At 39.6% G+C, this 21328-nt stretch overlaps 1 protein-coding gene across 1 annotated transcript; it reads right to left on the bottom strand.

Annotated features, from left to right (window-relative positions):
* Positions 1–791: 791 nt before the first annotated feature.
* Positions 792–17270, bottom strand: LOC135479299 (leucine-rich repeat-containing protein 63-like). Its single transcript, XM_064759121.1, has 11 exons — positions 17223–17270; positions 14716–15448; positions 13155–13377; positions 12639–12727; positions 11906–11985; positions 11153–11236; positions 10707–10858; positions 10258–10341; positions 5315–5462; positions 3021–3115; positions 792–1247 (listed from the first exon to the last, which is right to left on the bottom strand). Exons 1-11 carry the CDS (start codon positions 17250–17252, stop codon positions 1043–1045), a joined length of 1923 nt encoding a protein of 640 aa, XP_064615191.1. The 5' UTR covers positions 17253–17270; the 3' UTR covers positions 792–1042.
* Positions 17271–21328: the final 4058 nt, after the last annotated feature.

The following is a 21328-nucleotide window of genomic DNA, read 5'->3' as shown; positions in this document are numbered from 1 at the left end:
GTATTTCTAGATTTATAGAAAACAAGCAGCCTTGATCGATTACTTCGTTGGATAAAAATTTCTGCAAATGTTTCATACGTGTAGGCTGAGCTGACAAATGATTGGTTGGAGATCCATCTTTCAAAGAGGCTCCAATGAGCAGAAGTATCAACTGCTTTAGCTGGGTTCACTAGCCAATAAGATTACGTGTTCAGATCTAGATTCCATACAGAGGGGGTTAGCACACCAGGGCGAAGCAATGATCCAGGAGCCTTCCACCAATGCGGTAGCTATGAGTCCAGCTCATGCTGGCTTCCTCTCCGGCCGTAATAGGGAAGGTCTGTCAGCAACCTGTGCATGACGGTGGGTTTCCCCAGCCCGGATTTCTCCCACCGTAATGCTGACCGCCATCGTACAAATGAAATATTCTTGAGTACGGCATAAAACAGCAATCAAATAAATAAATAAATACAGAGTTCTTATCACCCAGTAGGCCATACTGCAGAGATCAAATGCTCAAATTCAGCTCTGACTGTTTTGGTTACAAGTTCTAGCCAGAAAATGCTCTAGGATTTTTTTTTTTGTTCACTACATGCTCTTACAATGTGTCGTTCCTCCCACCATAATGCTGGCTGCCGTCGTATAAGTGAAATATTCTTGAGTTCGGCGTAAAACACCAATCAAATAAATAAATATACTGTGCTTTACACAAGAGAAGAAACAACATTTACTGGTTTTCAGCAAATTTGATGACTTAAAAATATGTACCTTAATGGGTACAATGGAGTTCGAAAGAACAGAGATCTCAATAGTTTGTGTTACATACTGTAGTTTATAACATAATCTCCACATGTGAAAACAGATAAAGAAATGAATTAAAATATGCTAATGAAAAACACGATTTCATTTTTATCACAGTCTGGTTTTCATCGCTTCAAATGCACTTATGGCCATCAGATTTTCTGGAAGGTAAGCTCAGGTAAGGTCTGAAGATAAGGCACCGACAATGAATAAACTTGCAAAATACCAAATAAACCAGTAGCAATATTGCTTTAAGGTGCTGTTAGCTCTCAGCCTTCTTTGCATCCACTCCATAGAGCATTTCTGTCAGTGTGCTAGTTAGATTCTTGAACTCTGCTTTACACTGCGGTGTGCACGCCATAAACATGAATGGTAAGAGTTTTATGCCGCAGAATTGATTCAGAGGTCGAATTATCCTCATTCCAGGGCCAAACAAAGCCCCACTGCAGCAGTCACATATACCAGGTCTGAAAAAGAGATATATGAGGGACATAAGGAAGAGTACATTAGTTCATTGTGTTGCACAGTGCAACACCGTCACATCAGTAATTTGCACACACAAAAACTGTTTCATTGCGGCAGTACATTTTTTATTGACATGATTGGTGTTTTATGCCGTACTCAAGAAAATTTCACTTATGTGACGACGAACAGCATTATGGTGGAGGGAAACCACGCAGAGCCCACAGGAAACCCATGATCATCTGCAGGTGCTGACAGATCTCCTAACGTCGGAGAAGAAGCCAACATGAGCTGGACATGAACTCACAGGGACCGCATTGGTGAGAGGTTCCCAGTCATAGTGCTGCACTATCCAGTAGGCCACCATAATGCTGGCGTCAATGCACTGCAGTGAGACATTAAGCACTGCAGTTAATGTATATGCATGCTAGAGGTCTGTCACTCAGTACTAAAGTATGAGTTTGTAGTGAGTATCATTGAGCACTGTGTACTAAAGTATGAGTTTGTAGTGGGTATCATTGGGCGCTGAGCACTAAAGTATGAGTTTGTAGTGAGTATCACTGGGCGCTGAGCACTAAAGTATGAGTTTGTAGTGAGTATCATTGGGTGCTGAGTACTGAAGTTGAGTTTGTAGTGAGTATCATTGGGCACTGAATACTGAAGTTGAGTTTGTAGTGAGTATCATTGAGCACTGAGTACTAAAGTATGAGTTTGTAGTGAGTATCATTGGGCGCTGAGTACTGAAGTTGAGTTTGTAGTGAGTATCATTGGGTGCTGAGTACTGAAGTATGAGTTTGTAGTGAGTATCACTGGGCGCTAGGTATTGAAGTACGAGTTTGTAGTGAGTACCACTGAGCACTGAGTACTAAAGTATGAGTTTGTAGTGAGTATCATTGGGCGCTGGGTACCAAGGTATGAGTTTGTAGTGAGTATCACTGGGTGCTGAGCGCTAAAGTATAAGTTTGTAGTGAGTATCACTGGGCGCTGAGCACTAAAGTATGAGTTTGTAGTGAGTATCATTGGGTGCTGAGTACTGAAGTTGAGTTTGTAGTGAGTATCATTGGGCACTGAATACTGAAGTTGAGTTTGTAGTGAGTATCATTGGGCACTGAATACTGAAGTTGAGTTTGTAGTGAGTATCATTGAGCACTGAGTACTAAAGTATGAGTTTGTAGTGAGTATCATTGGGCGCTGAGTACTAAAGTATGAGTTTGTAGTGAATATCACTGGGCGCTGGGTACTGAAGTATGAGTTTGTAGTGAGTATCACTGGGCGCTGGGTACTGAAGTACGCGTTTGTAGTGAGCACCTTTTCGCACTGAAGCCACAGATGTTCCACAGTTAAACACATGACCATGTCACAGTCTAGTGTACTTTTTTGTCTTCCTTGGAGTAATTTTGTTTTTGTGGTCATGCTTATGGACAGCCAGGACTAAAAACTGACTACTACACTGTGACTTACCTGGAGAGAATAGCCTTGACACTATCTGGACAATGGTCAGTGTTTTTGTGAAGGTCATGCGCATGGACAGCCAGGACTGAAAACTGACTACCACACTGTGAGTTAACTGGAAAGAATAGCCTTGACACTATCTGGACAATGGTCAGTGTTTTTGCGAAGGTCATGCTCATGGACAGCCAGGACTGAAAAGTGACAACCACACTGTGACTTACCTGGAGAGAATAGTCTTGACCCTATTTGGACAATGGTCAGTGTTTTGTGAAGGTCATGTTTATGGACAGCCAGGACTGAAAACTGACTACCACACTGTGACTTACCTGGAAAGAATAGCCTTGACCCTATCTGGACAATGGTCAGTGTTTTTGTGAAGGTCATGCTTATGGACAGCCAGGGCTGCCAAGTCTACCAAGCGCTGAAACAAAGAACACAGGGCAGTTGTAACCATAGTTGTAACTCCACAGGTAAACCACACTGCACCGTCAGAAACTCACAAGGCTGAACCACACAATACAGTCTCATATAAACAAGACAACACGGTCAGAAACTCACAAGGCTATCTGAATCACACAAGAAAGTCCAATATAAACCACACAACACAGTCAGAAAGCACACAACAACACCGTCAGAAACACACAAGGCTATCTGAACCACAAAAGACAGTCCCATGTAAACCATATAACATGGTCAGAAACACACAAGGCTATCTGAACCACACAAGACAGTCCAATATAAACCACACAACACAGTCAGAACCTCACAAGGCTATCTGAACCACAAAAGACAGTCCAATATAAACCACACAACACAGTCAGAAACTCACAAGGTTACCTGAACCACACAAGACAATCCAATATAAACCACACAACACAGTCAGAAACACACAAGGCTATCTGAATCACACAATACAGTCCCACATAAACCACATAACATGGTCAGAAACTCACAAGATTATCTGAACCACACAATACAGTCCCACATAAACCACATAACATGGTCAGAAACTCACAAGGTTATCTGAACCACACAATACAGTCCCACATAAACCACATAACATGGTCAGAAACTCACAAGGCTATCTGAACCACACAATACAGTCCAATATAAACCACACAACACAGTCAGAAACACACAAGGCTATCTGAACCACACAATACAGTCCCACATAAACCACATAACATGGTCAGAAACTCACAAGGTTACCTGAACCACACAATACAGTCCCATATAAACCACACAACACAGTCAGAAACTCACAAGATTATCTGAACCACACAATACAGTCCCATATAAACCACATAACATGGTCAGAAACTCACAAGGTTACCTGAACCACACAATACAGTCCCATATAAACCACACAACACAGTCAGAAACTCACAAGATTATCTGAACCACACAATACAGTCCCACATAAACCACATAACATGGTCAGAAACTCACAAGGTTACCTGAACCACACAAGACAGTCCCATATAAACCACACAACACAGTCAGAAACTCACAAGATTATCTGAACCACACAAGACAGTCCCATATAAACCATACCACATTGTTAGAAATTAAATCACAAGGTTATCAGAACTCCACAAGACAGTTTTAATCATACGACACATACATGTAAACCACACAATAAATCATGAAAGACAGCAGGGAAGTTCCGAGATCAAACCTTTGCATCGCTAAAGGTAAAACAGTCTTCTTGGTCTTATTGTATCATGTGACCTGTCAAAGATTTATTTATTTATTTGATTGGTGTTTAACGCCATACTGAAGAATATTTTACTTATATTCCGGCGGCCAGCAATATGGGGGTAGGAAACCGGGCAGAGCCCGTGGGAAACCCATGACCATCCGCAGCTTGCTGACAAACCTTCTGACTTATGGCTGGAGAACCTGTCAAAGATGTAGGCAACTATTGCTGGATCACATTTACTGTAAATGGGCATCTGAAAAAAGTTTCCCAAAAGGTTTTTCAGAGTACAGAGGATGAAAGAGCTGAATGTTTGTGAACTTCTGGAAGGAAAGAGATGCCATTTTTGCCTCTGGAACATGGGTAACACAGAAGGTCAGTAAATTAATGTCAACAAATTGTGCATTGATAGGTCACTTGATATAGTAGGACAACATATTTATAGATAATAAGTAAATAAGATGGGCAAATTTTGTACAAAATTTTATTATCACCCAGTGTAAAATTATTAGTTAACGAAGGCTGTAAAGGCTGATATTAAACCCTGTGTACACTGAATTTATATCCATAAAATATCAAATAATTTGTTGCAAATATAGATCCAAAGACAAAGAAAAAAAAAGAGATAAAAAAATAAACACATATATTATATAAAACATAGAACTTTACATGTCGAAAGAAAAAAAATTAAACAAATATATTATACAAAAACAGCACTTTACATATGACATAAGACAAAAAAAACCAAAACCACACAGACACATATAAAAGACCAGGTGAGCATTAACTGAGATCAAAAATAAAATGTTGCTGAGATCTGAATGCCCTTAGGTTGATAATAGCATCAGTTAGCAGAGGAATATGAAAACCACAGCAAACAGGCAGGTAAGGACGTAGTCGGCATGGCAACCTCCGCCTCACCTGGGGGAAGTCCTTCGTGTAATCCTTCCAAAACAGCGGGTGCATGAAATTGTTACGGACGTTGACTGCACGAAGCCGCCTCAGCTTGAGGATGCTCCAGGGTAAGGCCGGGACTTGATTCCCCTCCATCACAATCTCCCTGAGCTGGCTGTGAACATCAAAGTGTGAAGTGGAAGATAAAAATTCGGGGCCGGACATGATTCAGCTCTGGTACTGATGCACAGTTAAGGCCACGTGTAATAACGTCTCTGTTTCCAGGTACAGTGTGGCCTCAAATGCCCAGCACTGATGCATAGATAAGGCCACACATAATAATATCCCTGTTTCCAGGGACTGCATGGCCTCAAATACCCAGCAGTGATGCACAGATGAGGCCACTTGAAATAACATCCCTGTTTCCAGTGACAGCTTGGTCTCAAATGCCTGGCAGTGATGGACAGATAAGACCACATGCAATAATATATTTGTTTCTAGGGACAGCATGGTCTCAAATACCCAGCAGTGATGCACATATGAGGCCACTTGTAATAATATCAATGTTTCCAGGAACAGGTTGGCCTCAAATACCCGGCAGTGATGCACAGCTAAGGCCACTTCTAATAATATCCCTGTTTCCAGCAACAGCTCGGTATCAAATGCCTGACATAAAAGGCCCCCTTAGTAGTTATAATGGTTATGATGAGATGAGTTGGGCTCTGAAAGGTACTTTTTTAAAGGCAAATAAATGCCATAAAGCATTTACTTCTGGTGCTGAAACTTACATTTTTCTAGTAGAATATGAGCAGCTCTGTCATGGACAAAATTTGAGTTGACCTACTGTAATGATGAGAACTTTGGTTATTGAGCTGAGATGTGATAAGATGAACTTTGTCAGTGTCAAGGACACCAAGTGTTTCCTGGCTATACTCAAAATTAGATACATGGTGTTTATTCAAAAATATCCTGAAGGCTTAATTCTGTTTTGACTGATAAAATTATACTTTTTGTGAACCCCTCCGTGACCAACTGAACCAATGATGTTTTGTCCCCTAATTCAAATTAAAAAGGTGCATACATCGCACTGGAACTGGTTTTTTCATATGCGAAAAGTTTGAAAAATTAGAGGAACTTTAGCTCTAGTAATTCTAGCAAAAGAGCAATCATCTTTAAATGTACACAAACAAAAGAAGCTAGTATATGACTCAATTTTTTGCGTTATAATGTGAGCAGTAATGTTGGAAAGTGTAAGAACATCTTGTGGCAGTGATCTAGAAAGGGCTAATGCTACCATTTAAACTACAATATAACTGTACGTGTTAACACTGAAACCTTTCCATCACAAATTCCCCACACAAAATAGAACACTTTATGACTAGATGTACTTCACATGTAATCATTCTAATCGTCAATCACAGTTATATTAAAACCTTATGATTTGGCAATGATTTATTTAGGGTCTTAATACTGATGATAATAATAATAATAATAATAATAATAATCATAATCATAATCTTTTTTGAAAGTTGTATTTATATATTTTTTTGCTTGATGTTTTAAGCCGTACTCAAGAATATTTCACTTATACGACGGCAGACAGCATTATAGTGGGCAGGGAGGAAACCAGGCAGAGCCTGAGAGAAACCCACGACCATTCGCAGGTTACTGGCAGACCTTCCCACATATGACCGAGAGGAAGCCAGTACAAGCTGGACTTGAACTCACTGCAACCGCACTGGTAAGATTTAAACCAAGAGTAGCACTGGTATGGTGTGAAATCCAAGTGTGAAATCCTGAAACGTTCAGATTTTCTAGATGAAACTACAATTTCTAGATGCCACTAAAAACAAGGGCATGAAATCATCATGACATCACAAATCTGATCTCAGAGCAGAAAATAGGCAGACAGCCTAGGTCATTACCTTAGTGTGCGACATAAAATCAAAACAATTAGAGGGAATAGCCTGAGCCTGTAGCAAGCTTTCAAAGGTAAGGAGAAGAAAGTCATTAAGCTGTCAGTAACCATGTGTACTCTCATCTCCAGGTGTGACAGGCCACAAGCCGTACCCACACAGAGGAGCTAATCCTCCTCAGGTGAGGCCAGGTAACTGCTGCCTCCAGTCCTCACAGGTATTGGAAGTGTCAGCTGGTAATCAACACGACAGACACAAAAAAACATTTGTTTTACATCAAATTGCTCATCAAGAAAAAATGAAGATGAATTGAAAGCATGATGATGATTTTTAGGTAAAGCCTAGTTCACTGGACATCTCCATTACACCTAAGTGTGATGGATGAGATAATCTGTCAGGTACAAAGGCTTGCAGTCTGTTTATACCTCTCTGGACACCTCAGATTTACCCTGTCCAATCAATACAGGTCTAACAGTATATAAAAACCAGGATCACGAAATAATTCTTTTTCTTACATTTTACGTTTTTGATGTACGTAAATATTTGAAATACGATCTTAGGCCTTATTTTTGGCTTAAACATCAAAATATTGTCCACCTCATCAATATAATCTTAAGACAAATATTCCCGATTTCAACTTTCCGTGCCCAAAACTATAAAGCATTGTGAAGACGTTTTAAATATTGACTTAATTCAGAAATGGCTTTGTGGAATCGGCCGTTGATATATCTTCTTAAATAACATACACACATGCTCAAATAATATCCACACATGCTCAAATAATATCCACACATGCTCAAATAATATACACACATGCTCAAAAATTTGCACTGACAAGTACTAAATCATAAATGATTCATACCACATACAGCCTTTGTCTGATTCCAATGCTTAAAGGATTCATGAAACCTTTGTTTTTTATTTCTTAATATGTAGTACATAATGCTACCTAACACATAAAACTATGAAAGAAAATCTTTCTCCATCTCCTTAGGCCATAAAAGTTACTTTAAACAACAGTTTGCACAAGGCACCAGGAGTCAGGCCAGAAATAAGGTGGCCTGCTGTGGAGACACCAATGGTGATAGCTTTGTGGGAGAGCCCGAACTGGGGGCAAGTTGGCCCTAGAGATTCCCATATATTCATTGAACACTTGATTTTCAAACATTCCCCACCATTAACAGAAAATATGCATATAATGGAGGGATTAATAAGAAATATAAAAAATGTCGTAAAAATGAAAATTTTTTTACTCATTTTTGGGCATACATTTCTTAATATTCCTTACAACCATACTCTTTATTTTAGAGTATCTCGTCACGTATCTGAGTAACTTGTGCCTATGTACACATCACACTAAACCTTAGCTGCATGGAAAAGTAAAGTAGGCTTCCCATTTGAGACTACAGGCACTTAACTGACCCATGGGGCTATGGCTTAACTTACAAGTTTTAGGGCAAGCTCTTCACAGGAGGATGACACTGTGGTTCTCTTGTTGTTGTTGTTCCCCTTGTTCTTGACCACAGGTGTGCTTTTCACTTACAATCACAATCGTTTTGCAGCTTTTAACCATTCATCGGTCTTCATCTTTTCTTTTTTATGTTTATTGTGATGTTGTGCTTCATTTGCTTCTGGCATTATTGCTGTGATGAGTAGAGTATTATCTGTCACTGCATTATCCATCTGGCTCCAGTTCCAGCTGATAATCACGTACTTTAAAAACACTCCTCTTAATTCTGAATTTAAATTGAGAGATGGAGCAAGTGCTGCTGGGTGTGTTATGGTTGACAGATTCATTGTACTTTTAATAATCCGGTGATTTATTATGGGTACCTGGTGGAAACTGGAGAGCTGAAGGCAATTTAACCGCTAATTTTTTGACACGCTATCAACTTGTGATTTTATAATTCAGGTAAAAGATTGCAAGTAACAATGATGGAAGACAAATCGTCTTTAACAAGTGTGTAAAACCGCACAAACAGCCACAAAAGCCCCATCAACCTAAAACATGCATTCTGAATCTAAAACATGCACCCAGAACTAAAATGAACCCCAATCAGTGCTGGCCCTCCTTGGCTAGATCCAATGTGTATACAGGAGATATCCAAGAGCAAATAAAAGCCATTTTATCCCTTTTCATAAAAATGTACCTAAATTCAAAAGTACGTACCTGTATTTCTTCATTGGGGCAAAACATATTACCCTTAGCTAAAATGTAAAACTGGTAATTTCAAGTTATAATATTGGCTTTCTGTAGCAAAAAAAGATAATGAAGCTCTTGTGTTCTTCACAGCTGTTATGTTTCAACATCTTCACTCACAACAACATTCCCCCTAACCATTCATATGTGTACCTTCACTGTCCTCGCTAAAACACACAGCTAACACACTTCTCGTTTCAAGCAGTAAATATAAAAATTCATCTGTCTCGCTCATAATATTTCTAACTAAAAAACAAAAAAAAGAAAATAACTAAATAAAAGCAGTCGATTTTTTTGACATCTGGTCTGCTCTTTTTAGCCAATATACCAGTAATTGTAGCTGGAATATTTAGTTTCTTTTTTTTCACATGGCTAGTCCATGTACTGAACAACATGTTCATGTCTGTACTTTACAAAAAAAAAAAGCTGGGAGAGAAATGTAATTCTTTGCTTAGAGTGCTGCTAATATCTGCCCTAAAAATAGAAGAATTAAAGCATGTATTGATATAAATAATCGTTAACTGAACACTGAGAGATAATGCCATCAGGCTTGGTGCCGATGATCCAAACACACATGATCATTTTATTTCAAACTCTTGAACACATTGTGCAGTGAAAAGTTCTTCAAATACAGTAGTGATATGAAAAATCAATATATCACCAAAAGAGGCATGACCAATTTTCAGAAGGCTTCTGCTCTGGTGATAGAAACAAAAAGTGAACTAATTTGGAAACTTGACAATTTTACTGATAGAGTCTTAAGGCCAAGGGTTCACACATAGACAGACAATGTCAAACTATACTATTTCTTGGGAAAAAAAAAAAAAAGACACAGAAAGGTTTTCAATGCCTACCTGAGATTTCCCATGCCACATGGCAAAGAAGTGAGTTTGTTGAAAGCGATATTTAGGTGTTCTAACTTCTTCAGTGTACACAGCCTGAAAAGGAAAAGCAGTTGAAGAAAAAAAACTGCTGAAGGAGATATTTGGCTGTTCCAATTTCTCGCAATTGCTCCAATATGTGCTGAACTTAATTCTATACATCTAGACATCTGCATGTAATTTACAACGTTACATAAGCAACAACCTTCAGATGGCTGTGAGTTTCCCCTTGGATTTCTTCACACCATAAAGCTGGCAGACATCGTACAGGTGAAATACTCTTAAATATGACATAAAACTGCAGTTAAATAAATAAATCAAAGTCATAAACTGCTCTAAAAATACACCACATTACAGATTGATTTTATTTTTCACCAATAAATAAAAAAAAAAAAAAAAAAAAAATAAATGACCACACTTACTCATTTGGTAGGCTTTCTAACTGGCAGAAATTCATTACCAAAACATGCAGATTAGACAACTTCTCAATTCCTCTTGGTAGGAGAGATATCGGATTATTCCGGAACTTTAACACCTCTAGCTGAGACATGTCCAGCACTTCTTCAGGTAGATTCTAATGAACAAGCAAACAAGTGCAAAATCATAGATGTTGGTCACCGGTACACCAATGCCATAATTGGCCAAGACACCAAATGACCCCAAGGACCCCAAAGCTACAGGAATTATGTTCATTTGAACCAATGCATAACTTTCAACGTATTTATATCTATATAAATACATAAAAAGCCCAAGATGGAGAAAAAAAAACCACCAAAGTTAAAACAAAAAAAGTTAGTAACTTTTAAAACTTTCAATAATTAATAATTCACTCTAGTGAAGTAACAGTTTATAACAGTAAACAACTTACTGTGAAATCATTAAAGGATAAATTGAGGTATGTCAGTGTGTTCACAAGGGGGCTGACATCTGGCAATAGGCCCACGAAATGAGCCTGAAAAATGGAAAGAAAATCATGTGGACGAAGAGGAATATCTCAAACAGGATATCTACTGAGGGGAGGCCACTCTTGCACTCTTGAATTCAGAGCCCAGATAGTAAGTATGGGGCATATTTATTAATAGGTACACATTTCCAACTTGTAATTTGCAGACAGATACGACAGAAGGATGTTCTCTATCCACTAAAGTTTCGCCATGTACAGTACCTTATCATACCACTAAAAACCTGTGTTAAGTTCATTGTTCAAATATATGCAGCTACAACTTGTGCTTTATAATTCACAGTTTACAGCCATAAATAAAAGGTTAAGTACGTGTACATGTAGCTACATCTGAAGCGTTAAAATGATTTTACACTGAACATACACACACATGAAAGAGTATTCCAATTAAATTCAATCAGTCTGGTTTACGACAACTGAAGTGAAATCATAACTTCATGAAATTCTTGAAAAAAGGAGTCAATTCCTCTCAGAAATGAGAACATGTGACAGTAAATTTTAATTGCTTGATTCCTACTAAAAAGAAAGTTCCAAAACTTAAGAAAAACTGCAGTGACTGTCTTTCACTAACATACATGTAACTGAAAATACTGATACATTTAGACTAGTCAAACTAGAGAAAACCTATGACGTGTGCAACATAGCACAGACAAGACATACCTTTAAGCTGAGAGCGGTACCACCACTGACAAGAGAGTCTAAAATCGCCACCTCTGCAGGGGAGATAACTGCGTCGCCCTCTGTTCGATAACAAACACAGTAGGCACAGAACCATTAGCAGGCTGGTAACAGCATAAGAATTTGGTGACAATGCTGTGGGTTCAGTCAGAACTGTTTTGTGTTATCCTGGATTGAGCTAGACACCAGTTTCAAGGGTGCATGATATACTGGGGTATTTGGGAAGATAAATACCAGCAAGGTAACTGTTTGCAGTCCAACACAATGCCCTACTTGCTAGTAAGATTTTCTCCACAAAAGGATAATACTCTTGTCAATTTCAGTGCAAAATTGCAATATTCTACGGAGGAAGTTAACAAAACTGAATTTTCTACACTGGGTCAAGCATAGTGAAAAAAACATTATTGCCTTCTTTGCCTTCTTAGCAAGAGCTAGAGAATCTTATACAGTTATGTAAAATCTACACTGCTTACATATTTATTTTTGCTTTCAGATGATCATAACATTATGGTGGTCTGCTTCAGCCACAATTCCCAGAATGTTTGTGCACAAACTTTAAATTTAGCATAATCTATACAAAATATTAAACAATTTTGCACAAAGTATTTACTGTATTGAATTTCAAAAGCAGATAAAAAAAATCTGTGCACATCACCTTAAAACTGCACTCATGCATTATTCATGATTAACGAACATGCTGATATGACAGACTTACGAAAGGGTGAACGGCTTCTGGCTGAACCTTGGAAAAATGACGACCTCGGAAATGAGAACACAGCGTCGTGGTTTGGTACTTCATTTGACCTATAGATAAAAAATAATAGCCATGAGTGTATATGTGTTTCATTGTGGTATTAAATACATAGACATTTACAATCATTCAATATGTATGTATGTATGCTAAGGGTTTTACGCCATACTTAACAATTTTTCAGTCGTGATGATGGGGAGTCATTTGGTGCGTATACATGTACGTGATATGCTGTGTCTTCTTAGGACGCTTTAATATAAGTTCATGTGGCCAAAATTTTACCTCCACTGAAGTATCATGACACCCAACCCGATCACATTATACTGACACTGGGCCAACCCGTCCTGTTTCCTTGCTCTAAAATCTCAGTGCTGAGTGCCAAGCGAGGCAGCAAGAAGTACTTGTAAAGTCTTTGGTATGACGTGACCGTGGTTTGATCCCAGGTCTCCTGACTTCCAGTTAAAATCAAAAACCACTCACAATTCCTCAGAAAACTGGTCCTGTTTTTCTTCCTCGTACAGCACGATCTCTGTGTGAGGAGCGCTGCCATGTCGGAAACCACACGCATATTTGGGGAGGGGCCTAATGACAGATTTAACCTCTGCGTTCATGGTCTCTCGTACATGCTGTCTGATAACAGATGCAAGCTCCAATAGTAACTGCCTCTGAGGTATCCGTGGCTCTTGAAGAGGAATATCAAGATCTGTCAATAGCAAAAAAAAGTATGCATAAATGAATTGCTCTCATCTGTCTTAACTACTGATTCTTTCCTAGAAAACCTAAACATTTATTATTTCTGTGTATTTTATTTTTGTCAAACCTCCACAGACCACATAATGCGGTTTTCAAGTTATGTGATTATGACAACAGAATAACGTCCCAGTGCAAAATGTTGTCACGACTTTAGGGTGACTTTTATTTATTTTTTTACTTTATTGGTGTTTTACGACGTACACAAGAATATTTCACTTATATGACGACGGCCAACATTATGGTGGGAGGAAACCGGGAAGAGCCTGGGGGAAACCCACGACCATCTGCAGGTTGCAGAACTACAGTGTAATACTCCTAGTGTATCAGTGTTTTTGCAATGTGTGACATCCACATCCATCCAAAAACATGATTCAGAATATTTTTCAACCTTTATCATACCTGTCAACTCTCGCATTCTCATAGTCACTTTAATAAATCTCACATTTTTTAGCTCAAAAATGTTTCATAACATTACTGTGCTTTCATCTCACATAACAACACACTATGTGCAAACTTGCCACCAAACTTACGTATCCAAAAACAGGACAGTTAAAATACACAAAAGTATTTTCTCCTTGGCAATTTGCCTGCTAGGTATGACCAAAACCAGTCATGCACAGGCCCACCATGAAATTAACCTAGACCGGCCTGAACTCTGGGTTTCTCACTTCTTTGGATCTGTCTGGGTTGATAGACTCAGCTCTGCTTTATATGTACCATGGAACCCCATCATCATGATCACTTTCTGATTTAAACCGGCTTAACTTTGCTCGTGTGAACGGGTAATACACTCTTAAGACACTTTGAAATCAACAGAAAAAACTAGGAAAGGAATTAAAATCACAGCCTTTACACTACAAGTATATTTAAATTTATGGGGATGCAAAATTGTTAAAGTACTTCCCTTTCAATCACTAGGGCACACAAGGTATAGGTCCAAAACCAATCATGCACAGGTTCTCAGTCTTTGTGGTGACCTAGGTGACAAAAAAGTGGTCGACAAAACTCATATGTCCATTGGCCCAGCATACCAGTATGAAGTCCACTTGTCTTCCACCTTTATCATATGGTGTGCATGCATGTCTGCACTGCACAAGTGGGAAAGTTTGTCAGCAATGTGCCAAAGGTCGATGGTTTAATACACCGGGCACTCCAGTGTTTTCCACCCAAGAACTTACATGTAACTGCCGCATCATATAAGGGAAAATGCTTGAGCACGGCATTATTACAGCTATGAAATAAATCTGAAAAAGAAATTTAAACAGAGGATACATTATTGTAGACAAACCTTCTGCCTTGATGTCCACTTTGCTCATCTGTTGACACTTCGGCTGTATTTCCTTACTCAAAAGATCAACGATTTTCTTATAGTGATGTCTGGAGTACATGGCTTTCTTAACCTTCATCAAGGGAATTGTTTGTATCTCCGGCAGATCAATCAGGAAACTCTCCAGTGTGAATTCCGGCGGTCTGATGTAGCGGGCATCGTCTGTCAAGTCTGCAAAGTCACGCACGATTTCTGGTCTTCTCCGTGGTTCCCTAGGAATGAGAGGGGCAGGGCCCCGTGGTATACACCTGCTCACTGGCCCAACTCTGGACCCAGCCGTCTGAGGCCCCCGCTGACTTAAGGACCCAGCTGTCAGGGTCTTCTCTCTGTACACTGGATCTAGCACGTACTTCTTGTCATCCTTTGTAATAAAGGCTACTCCCCTGCTCTGCATTGAGCGAGAGAAATCCTGATACTCATAGCAGATACTTCTCTTCTTATGGGTGGCTTCAGAGGGTGGGGGAGGTGACACGAGACTGTGAACTCCGCTTTGCCCAGGTGAACACCTCCCCGTCGTCTCGGCTACAGATAAGTTTGTCATAGGTCTCAGAGTATCCAGCTGATATCCGTCAACGCTCTTGGCCTCTGTCCTTTCTGGAGATGCCTGAGGGCGTTTGGAAGCCCGCGGTCGACGGAGTAGTTTTCCTACCATGGCTTGAGAGCTGTCAGAGTGAAGCCTGGGAATGTTGTGCATCTGTAATGAAAAGTGCAACTTTGTGTAATCCTATGTGTGTAAGTGAAACATACATATGCAGATAAATATTACTAGTGTTTTGTGTGTCACAGTTCACAGCCATTAGAGGTAGAAATGAGTATACATGTTCAAGTCATTCACTCATTTTTAAGAGCTCAACATAAAAATGATGACCTCAAATTCATCTCATGTCATCAAAAACAAATACTTTGTACAATGAAAATACAATTTCAGACACATAAACGATTGTTTGTTGTACTTTAAACCTTTATATCATACTGGAGGACCTGAATTTATGTCAAGGTCATCACTCTGAAGAGCTTGAAATAACAAATACTTTGGCCCCTAGCTATTATCTGACTGCAGTGTAAAATCAAACATGTTCATATAGTAAAACGAATTAGGAGCACGTGTACATGTAGATTCATACAATGATGTATGATATTTAAAAGGAGGTGAAAACAAAAAAAAAAAATGAAAAATTAATTTCTTTTTTGTTGGTTTTAATGACTTGTTGACTGTGGAGTTCACTTACTCATGTTTTGAAAACTTCTTGAAATATGGATCATAAGTCAGCTACTTTTTAAAATCTTTTGAGAATTTTGTGTGTTTGCTTGGGCATCCTTGGCAAAACATAAATCTGCCAAACCAAACGTCACAGCATTCTCACACTAATGAGTAGAGTGAAGGAACAACAACCCACTGCTCTGAGTGCACGGATATTTTGAGTGTAACTGGTAATAAACTAAAATAATGTACAGTTTCGGCAGTTGTAAAGATATAGGTCAAACCTTTTGTTTGATGACCCCCTTCTCAGACTACTTCAACCCCTCTCTTTATACTGGGCTGGCAGGTATCCTAGCCACAGGAGCAACTAATGGTAAACAATATATGAGTTCATACCATGTCCCCTTTCCAAACAATGGTTGTGGTCCAAAACAGGTGTCAACTTCCGCTCTTCGCTTACCTGCACATCCATCATCCCAGGTATATTCCATTCAGTAATGGCACACCAGCCCCATATTCAAGAAAGGGCAAATCATTTTCTAAACAAGGCGTCCATTTTGCTCATCTTTTAAGGTTTAATGCGCATGCGCCATTTAGGAATGATAACTTTTTCAAGACCTATAACTGTTATGAAGGTAAAATGGCTGCTGTTTTAGCAATGACTGTGAGGAGAATCTAGGTCCCGTGTGTTCTTACTAAATGGAATATACCTGGGATGTTGTGTGTGAAGGTGAGCTGAGAGGTAAAAGCCAAAATTGACACCAGTTTTGGACTGCAGCCATTGTTTAGAAAGGACTTATCAGACATGGCGTGAATCAGAGTATGATTTATCACTGGTTGTCCCTGTGGCTACGATACCCACCAGCTCAGTATAAAAAGAGAGTTGAAGTAGCCACCTTGCTGGGGCTACCTAGCTTCTCTGATGTTCATTGTGAAAAGTTGGCTCTTCAATGAATTCACATCACTCTACCACGTAACAGCAATCTCAGGTTTAAAATTCCCTCAAATTGTATACAACACACTCCCTTGATCATGCCATGATCCTACCCACGTGATACTGCAGTGTCGATCTGTCAAACACACCACAAAGAGCTCAGTTTTCGATACATAGAGGTTTCAATTGCTGAGTATTTAAGTCAAATCAATATATCCACAGACACAGGCATTGGCCATATTTCAGTCAGATCAGGAGAACGCATTATTCTGGAGTAGAAGGATAAGCAAATCATTCTAGATTAGCAATCATCAAAGATTTGTTCATACTCACCCCAGATTTGTTTACAGACGATGCCGCCATTTTGATTGCGTCTCCATAACAAATTCTCCCATGATGCACTTCGACGGTTGGATAAAAAAAAAACACGTGCTGGATGGTCGAACTCTAGGAATGAAATCATCACCGCGATAGAACGCTATTTTGGTTTTTTGACAGCTCATTTAAAAAAACAAAATGAAAGCGCTGCTACCTTCTTAACCTACACAACTTTTTATTTTATTTTACCGTTATGCATTTACTTTTTATTATTTTTTTATTTTATTTATTTTTTCCTTACGAAAAGCCTAGACATACTGCAAACTTCGACGATGGCACCGGTAGAATAAATAATTGTATATATATAGGTCTACTGGTCAGGTGGCTACTGCAGTCAGGGAAATTCATATAGGTCCTAGGCCTACAGTGATTGAATAATAAAAAATTGTCAATAGATTTCCGGTAATATTTATCGAGGTGAATGACCGGTGGAAATATGCCTCCACCATGTATATTAGGCATAGATAGCCAGAGTATCAGTCAGTCGCTTTGACCTAATTCTGCGTCCAAATTTGATTTATCTATATATGTGATCGGTGTTTTACACAGTACTCACTAATATTTCATTTACACGACGGCAACCAGTACTATGTTGGATGTAACCGGGCAGATCGAACATCCTCAGGTAGCTGGCCGACCTTATCCACTTTCGGCCAGAGAGGAAACCAGCATGAGCTGGGCTTGAACTGAAAGCGACTGCATTTGTGGGAGGCTCCCGGGTCATTGTACCGCCCCGGCACGCTAAACATCTCAGCCAAGGAGGCCTCCTGTCCGAATTTGAAGCGAGGAACTGAAAACAACGGACTCATACTGAAGCCATATAGGACCTATATACCTTATACATACTGTAGAAGTTCACATAATATTCACCCAGTGTTTGATTAGGCCTACGTGTACACAAGCTATATTTGTACATCTGTAGAGTAGCAGTTTTAGTAGGCTACAATTAATTCTTCCTATTTGTCAGTACACCTGAAATGTTACAGAATAATTCAGGGACTTCTATCAAGTATAACCTCTGATAAACTGTTCATTGCTAATTATAGGCCTAAACATTTGTTAATTATAGGCTTAAGCATTTTTTTTAAATGCAGATTACCATTTCGAACATCGGTACCACCGGAGATGTCTATAAGACACTCCCCTGGCGATCACTATAAAATAGCCTACCACCAATGAGGTCACGGATTCGAATCCGGCAGATGCCGATTTCTCTTCCTGCGTGTAAAAGCGTGTAACTATAAGTTGCTGAGGCGAGGGAGTCTCTTCTCCACATAGACCCCTATATACCGACAGGCGGTCCTGTGGCAGAGTAGGCTTTTGTAATATCGTTAGTATATCAAAAGACAAATATAATAACTGGCGCTGATAAGACTGTTGCCCGAACTTTTTCTAGCTACATACGCTCTTAACGACACGAAGTCTAGTGTTAAAATGCACCATAAAAAAGAAAAAAATAAATAAAAACTTTTACGTCAGTTTAAACGAATCTGTATAATTACCAATAGATTTATGAGGGCGATATGGCGGAATAAGAAAGTAACCTAATCTTCCATGTAAAAGCGCTTTATATCATGGTAAAATACTGCACATAATCGAGCCACAGCGATTAATCATGTTGGGTAAAATGCAGCGGCTAAAATCGAGTAATACTTCGTAATCACGAAATGCATGCTGCACTTAATGGTGTAACGGCAATTAATCACGGAAAATTGCAGCCCCTGAAATCTTGTAACAGCGGCTCTTAATCACGAAATGCCCGGTTTTCTCCCACCACAATGTAAGCCGCCGTCGTACTGTAAGTGAAATATTCTTGAGTACGGCGTAAAAATGCAGCGCCTTTAACCGTGCATGTAACAGCTCTTGATCACGAAATCCTGCTCATAATGGTATAACAGCGATTAGATATTACGCTTAATTAATTTATTTATTATTTCATTGGTGTTTTACGTCGTACTCAAGAATATTTCACTTACAATACGATGGCGGTCATTGTGATGGGAGGAAATCGCGGGCAGATACCGGAGGAAAAAATAAAAGCTGGTGACTTTGCCTTTGCAAGGATATATTAGAGTACGGGTATATAAATATGCAGCCTATGTTTGATATATCGCGAGATTCCCATTTGTTGTTGTCTTTAATTTATGTATGATCAACATCACCAGTAACATGTAATAGACACAGACAGGGCAGTGTTTTATGGTTGCCAAGCTGCTTCCACGATTAAGCGTACCATTTTCCAAGTGTTACAGGCACCGTTACACGATTAGACGCACCATTTCCCCAGTATTACAGGCACCTTTACACGATTAAGCGTAACATTTCCCTAGTGTTACAGGCACTGTTACACGATTAAACATACCATTTTCCCAGTGTTACAGGCACTGTTACACGATTAAGTGAACCATTTCCCCAGTGTAACAGACAACAATGCACGATTAAGCGTACCATTTTCCCAATGTTACAGGCACCGTTACCCATTTATAAGTTACAGACAACGTTGCACGATTAAGCGTACCATTTCCCCAGTGTAACAGACAACGATACACGATTAAGCGTATCATTTTCCCAGTGTTACAGGCACCGTTACACGATTAAGCGAACCATTTTCCCAGTGTTACAGATTCCATTAAACGATTAAGCGAACCATTTTCCCAGTGTTACAGGCACCGTTACACGATTAAGCGTACCTTTCCCCCAGTGTAACAGACAACGATACACCATTTTCCCAGTTTTACAGACTCGGTTCAAACCCAGCTCATGCTAGCTTCCTCTCCGGTGGTATATGGGAAGATCTGATATATGTACCATGTATGTCTATCCATACCATTTGCCACTGTGACCAAAATGACCCCAATATAATGACCAATATAGGCCCCAGCTGGGTAGCCCAATTAGGCCCCCCAAAAAACTTCAGCTCAGGCCGGGCCCATTCTTGATTGCTGGCTAGGTAGCAATTAATCCAGGGATGGTCATGGTTTTCCCACCGGCCCTGTCTGTGTAAGTGAAATTTTCTTGCAGTAATCTATCTACGGCGTAAAATGATGTAGGCCTACATCAACTGAATATTACTTCATTGCCTAAAGTTGTTCTAGATTCGCCCCTGGCAGTCTTTGTCTGATGTTCCCGATTTTGACGTTTTTCTCAAACCGTGTAGGGGTCATATTGACTGACATCGATTTATTTATGTTATTTATCTATTTATTTTATTTTTTTTTGATTGGTATTTTATGCCGTATTCAAGAACATTTCACTTATACAGCGGCGAGCATTATGGTAAGAGGAAGCTGGGCTGCAGCCCGAAAGAATCCCACAACCTTACACAGGTTGTTGCAAGACCTTCCCTCTTACAACCGGAGAGGAAGCCTGCATGAGCTGGACTGACTTCCAGTCCAGCTCATGCAGGCTTCCTTTATATATATATATATATATATATATATATATATATATATATATATATATATATATATATATATATATATATATATACTACAGATATGATGCCCACTAGGTCGGGTTACATGTCTACAGCTTTAACCATAGGCCAATATAGTGCATAGTTCTATTTAATACAGTTTATATGCAGAGTCATGAGGGTTATCTACGTGTGAGTGACGGCCGGTATAGAGTCTGGGTCTGAGTCTAATTCTGCACCTGGGATCTCGTCACAGCAGTTAGTTGTCTGGCCGCCCTACAGAGCTGTTGATGTTCATTTGCACGAACAAAACAGGTCAGTAGAATGGCCGGTTGGTTATGCCCAGTAGGCCGCCTCACTGTATTTCTCATGCCTATACATCGTCCGTTCACGGCAGCTCGGGGGATCTCTGGAACGGCACATGTCAGACGTCAGCTTAACTTCCCCCCTTCGGGAAACGAGCTACCCCGACCGGCAGGGATCGCCTCTATGATGAGGCTCCCCGTACAGGAGACTTCAGAGGGTAAGTCATAAACAGGCAACATACAACCATGTGTAAAGCAATGCTCAACACACACTGACGCTATACATACACGTGACCCACGTGGTTAGCGCGCTAGTGCATCGCAATGGTCCAGGAGCCAGT

The sequence above is a fragment of the Liolophura sinensis genome, chromosome 12 (genome assembly GCF_032854445.1).
Source record: "Liolophura sinensis isolate JHLJ2023 chromosome 12, CUHK_Ljap_v2, whole genome shotgun sequence".
Classification (NCBI taxonomy): Eukaryota; Metazoa; Mollusca; class Polyplacophora; order Chitonida; family Chitonidae; genus Liolophura; species Liolophura sinensis.
This window is presented reverse-complemented; position numbering and strand designations above follow the sequence as displayed.

What these genes read in the sequence shown, in the direction of transcription:
- LOC135479299 (XM_064759121.1), bottom strand. Translation starts at nt 17,252, where the DNA reads ATGGCGGCATCGTCTGTAAACAAATCTGGG. An exon ending in CGTCTGTAAACAAATCTGGG is followed by an intron (nt 15,449 to 17,222) that starts GTGAGTATGAAC and finishes TTTTCATTACAG; the next exon opens with ATGCACAACATTCCCAGGCT. An exon ending in GACCAGTTTTCTGAGGAATT is followed by an intron (nt 12,728 to 13,154) that starts GTGAGTGGTTTT and finishes TTTTATCTATAG; the next exon opens with GTCAAATGAAGTACCAAACC.